The sequence below is a fragment of the Papaver somniferum genome, chromosome 8, assembly GCF_003573695.1.
Source record: "Papaver somniferum cultivar HN1 chromosome 8, ASM357369v1, whole genome shotgun sequence".
Lineage (NCBI taxonomy): Eukaryota > Viridiplantae > Streptophyta > Magnoliopsida > Ranunculales > Papaveraceae > Papaver > Papaver somniferum.
The window spans coordinates 75,804,634-75,809,085 of NC_039365.1; the positions used below are offsets into that span (position 1 = coordinate 75,804,634).

Consider the following 4,452-nt stretch of genomic DNA (forward strand, 5'->3'; position numbering starts at 1 on the left):
GTACCACCGACTGTTGATAATTCTACCGAAGTTAACATGGTAAAGTGATTGATTTACTTGTAAATGGACTCACAGGACTGCTGAATCGGAAGGCATTATTGAACCCAATATCCGTGAGTTGTTATGAGTACTTGGACGTCCTCCTTTGGATGGTGCAAATGTTCACAGTTTCAACAATAGTTGGTCCCAATTGGGCGAGAAGATACGGTCTTTTAGATAGCTGAAGAGAGACTCAACAAACAATGATGTAAATAGAGTCTCATTTTGAAAATGTTGGAAATCCTCCACCCACCTTGACCAGTCTTGTACGATTAATATGCTTCCCATCACCTATCTTCCGACCCACTATCAGAAAAGGATCGAAATAATCAGTGGTTGGACTGGTTATTTGAGTGATTAGTGTGGGCTGTTATTCTCCTGTTGGGCAAAAAATCTCAATGTGTTGATACTGTGCTTACTCACTGACATGGGTGAACTCTGAATGATGCCGAATGGTTACAACTACACTGGTGGTGTCCATGGCCGGAGTGAATGCATCAATGTTATTTCGGGTCATGCGATCCACGGTTACTGAAATAACACCACCACTACCAATGTCAGCTCGGCACACACCTTAATAATTTTCATATTAACCAAGGAAGAGTAATATACGATGTTGTCACTTTCCTAGCTAGGCTCATCAACCCCCATTCTTCACAACCAACCTGCCATCATAGGGAACCTCTACGCTCATGACATAAATGCGGGCATTTTGGTCTTCCATTGCACCAACCTCCTTTTGCCTCAAACGATGTCACCGCTATATTTTTCCCGGACGGCATGCTCTATGGCATTGAAAAAGAGAAAACATTTTGTAATGCATTGTCTATGATACTGATTAGAGTTAGCAATTAGGGTCCAAACCTGCGGGTCAACCCTAACCCGACCCGTGTAAACCCGGACTGCTCCAACCCGCTGATTAAACAAGCCAGGATAGGGTTGACGTTTATGACCCGTTAGGAAACGGGTTGAACCCGTCTAATTCGCGGGTTAACCCGCCAACCCGGTAATTATTTTTAATATGAAAATCGTAGATATTTTTTTACCTATTACCCCAGTTAAAGGTGACTTTTCACATGTTACCTGGGTAACCAGTCATACTTATGTACTTATTAGTGTATTTCTCTAGCCTTATCTTCAGAAATCCAAGTTTCTACCAGTTTCCTCTTCTTCCACAACTAGATCTACAGAACCTTACCCTAAACCAAATCCTAATACAACCAAAATTAATCCAAAGCTTTAGATTGTGTTATGGATAGACTTGGTTTAGTTTAAGTAGGTAAAAATTTAAGATTTATTCAATATTTGATTTTTCTTTTAGGAGTTACTGTAATTTTTTACTGGTTTTGATTTATTTTTATCTGATGTTTAGATGTTTCTCATCGAAGAAGTTGAAAAGGAGATTAGATCATTGGGTTTGCTTAAGGGTAAGTCTTAGTTAATTTCTGCAATGTTGGGTCGTACCCTAATGAATATATTGAAAACGTTTTTGATCATTGGGTTTGCTTAAGAAGTTTAAACTCATGTTGTGTTGTTAGTGGTTAACTTTGGTAACTGTCTGCATATCTACACCTATTGACCCATATAATGGTGTTGTTATTTTCTTCTTAATCAATTAAGTACGCAAGTTTAATAGCATCTCCAGCTTCCTTTATAGTTAAAGTGCTTGTTTTTTTTGTCTGAGCGAAAATTTTACAAGTTGTTGTATTGTTGGTTCATTATTATGAGGTGCTTAGAAATTAACTCTGATTTCTAACAAGATCTATGAACTGAAAATGTCTATATATTGAATAATGCTAGAAAATAAGTACAACCATCACCATGGATAGTTAATTTATAGATATGCTCTTTTGTACATCTTTAATCGTGGAATTGTCATTCCATTTCTAATGTGTGTGTTGTTGGGGCTCTTTTTAATAGGTTATAGAGTTGTACAGTTGAGATGTTTTAAATATACTTTGGATTATTTTAAAGCACCTGAGATGTTTTTAGTCTCTAAAATTTCTTCCATAAAATACCGATGGTCTAATGCATAGGGACTGTATGCGGCATGGTTAGTCAGTATGGTGTTTGAAGGGTCTGGTGTTAGTGATATAAATAATCATTTGTCTGACTCTTACTTGACTAAATGGGTGTCGTTAAGTGCTAAATGTATGTTGTATGCTACTGGACTCAACTAGTTTGGTTTAATATTTATGTTATGGATGCAATGACTGGACTTGTGTAGCTTGTGCTTATATACCATTGTCCGGTGGATAAAATTTAATCTGATTTTGAATCTTTTAATTTTCTTATAGCTTCACAAAATGTCTGGTTTACAAAATGATGACGATATTACGAGTGAAGAGGATATTGCTATAGTAGATTCGATGAATGACTGTATGACTGTCAATTCTAAAGCAGTTTCAAAAAAAAGGAAAAGAAATCTTATATCAGATGTTTGGGCTGACTTTAAATTGGTAGAACAAGCTGATGGTTCAGAAAAGGCGGTGTGCAATGATTGTGGCCAGAAATATGTTTATGATAGTCAAAAAGGTGGCAATTCAACTATGTCAAGGCATAAGTGCGCTAGGCGTGAAACAAAAGATGTGGGGCAATTGTTGTTATCTGGAAAGAATGGTCAAGTGTCTACTCGCGCACGCAAAATAGGTCAGATGAAGTTCCGAGAGCTTATTTCCAAATTGATCATTGCAAGAAATCTTCCTTTAAGTTTAGTGGAATGGGAAGAATTTAGGGACATCTGTACCTATCTAAATGATGATGTTAAAACCTTATCAAGAAATACTGGAAAAGCTGATATTCTTAAAGCTCATACGATACGAAAAGAAGATATGTGCAAGATATTGAAATGTGTTCCAGGTAGAATATCTTTGACATCAGACATGTGGACCTCGGTTACCACTACGGGGTATATAAGTTTAACTGTGCACTACGTTGATCAAGACTGGAAATTACAGAAGATGCTTCTAAATTTTTCTCCACTTCCACCACCCCATTCAGGTAAATCACTTTCTAATTGTTGCTTGTTAAAAGATGAATGGTTATTTGATTTATCAATAGGTGCAGCATCTTTATTCAGGCGAAGCTCTTTCTGCTAAGCTATTTGCTATGTTGGAATATTGGGGAATCGAAGAAAAGGTATGCACTGCATCAAACATCAGGTGTAGAGCTGGCAACGGTCAGGGTTAGTTCCAACCCGTGACGGGTTACGGGTTGATAGTAGTGAACCCTAACCCTAACCCTAAAAAACTATAGAATGGGTCAAGAAACCTCAACGCTAACCCTAGAGGGGTTGGCTCTGCGGGTTGACGTGTTTTATCATACAGTTGAAATTCTTACGTAAGTTTCCAAAATTGAAATACTAGCAAGTTGCTTGCAACCACTCTAAAACAACTACGCTTACAAATTACAATAGTTTTACAACGTTACAGGTTTACAACAATAAGTAAGCTGTAAGCATAACAAAAAAGTGATCTCTATTGAAGTATTCAACAAAGAAAACGAAGCGGAATTGCAGTTACAATAACAATTTCATCATTCATCAGTTCAGTGACGAGGACACCACAACAAGATAATAATCCCTTCCTGCACAAAATGTATCATATTGGTTAATAAATAATAAGGTTATGATTAGTAAGGAAGTACTCTTCTAACTCCAAGTGGACAAGACGAAGTTACTGAATTCCAACTCTAACTAGTGAACTTGGTTTTGAATCATAACCTAAAACTACCGATATATATATTTATGTACTACCGTATATATATTCTCCATTCATATATACACAAAAATTGGAGAGATTGATAAGTTCTGTTCAGATTCGTCAGAATCTTCTTTATCTATCCAAAAAACATTCTCTTTTCAATGTGACCATGTCTCTTTGTGATTTAGCTGTTTATGATCACTTTAAGATGCTCCAAGGCAATTATCCAATATGAATCAGTAATTTCCAGCAAAAATTAATCAAACAAAAGAATGAATTCATGTCAAATAATTTGCATAACTACCCGTTCTATATTGAAGAAGTACGCATACTAATTAGACGCGCAAGAACTTACTGCCTCATTAATATTGGGCGAATCAGATCCAATAATTTCTTCATCGCTCATCCCATCATCATTGGCATCATCCACATCTTCAGCTACTACACAATATTCACAATAAACAACAAACAATTTTCTTTATGATGTTGATTAGACTTGCAACTAATTTAAAGATTACATACACGACTTGCACCACTTACCAACTCCATAGTTCCAATCACGAGTTGTTATCAATGCCTCGGCAGTTTCAGGCGATAAGGAACTGCGAAATCAGTCAATTACCCTCCCCCCAATGCTAAATGCAGATTCAGAAGCAACGATTGAAATAGAAATTGCTAACATATCTCCCGTCATTCTTGAAAGAACTGGAAA

The 4,452-nt window shown here is 36.7% G+C and overlaps 1 protein-coding gene across 1 annotated transcript; it reads left to right on the forward strand.

The window, feature by feature from the left end:
• Nucleotides 1-2,345: 2,345 nt before the first annotated feature.
• LOC113305678 (zinc finger BED domain-containing protein DAYSLEEPER-like) lies at nucleotides 2,346-3,488 on the forward strand. The gene is made up of 3 exons (XM_026554694.1): nucleotides 2,346-3,039; nucleotides 3,119-3,177; nucleotides 3,471-3,488. The coding sequence occupies exons 1-3, from the start codon at nucleotides 2,346-2,348 to the stop codon at nucleotides 3,486-3,488; spliced, it is 771 nt and encodes a 256-aa protein (XP_026410479.1).
• The last annotated feature ends 964 nt before the right edge of the window (nucleotides 3,489-4,452 follow it).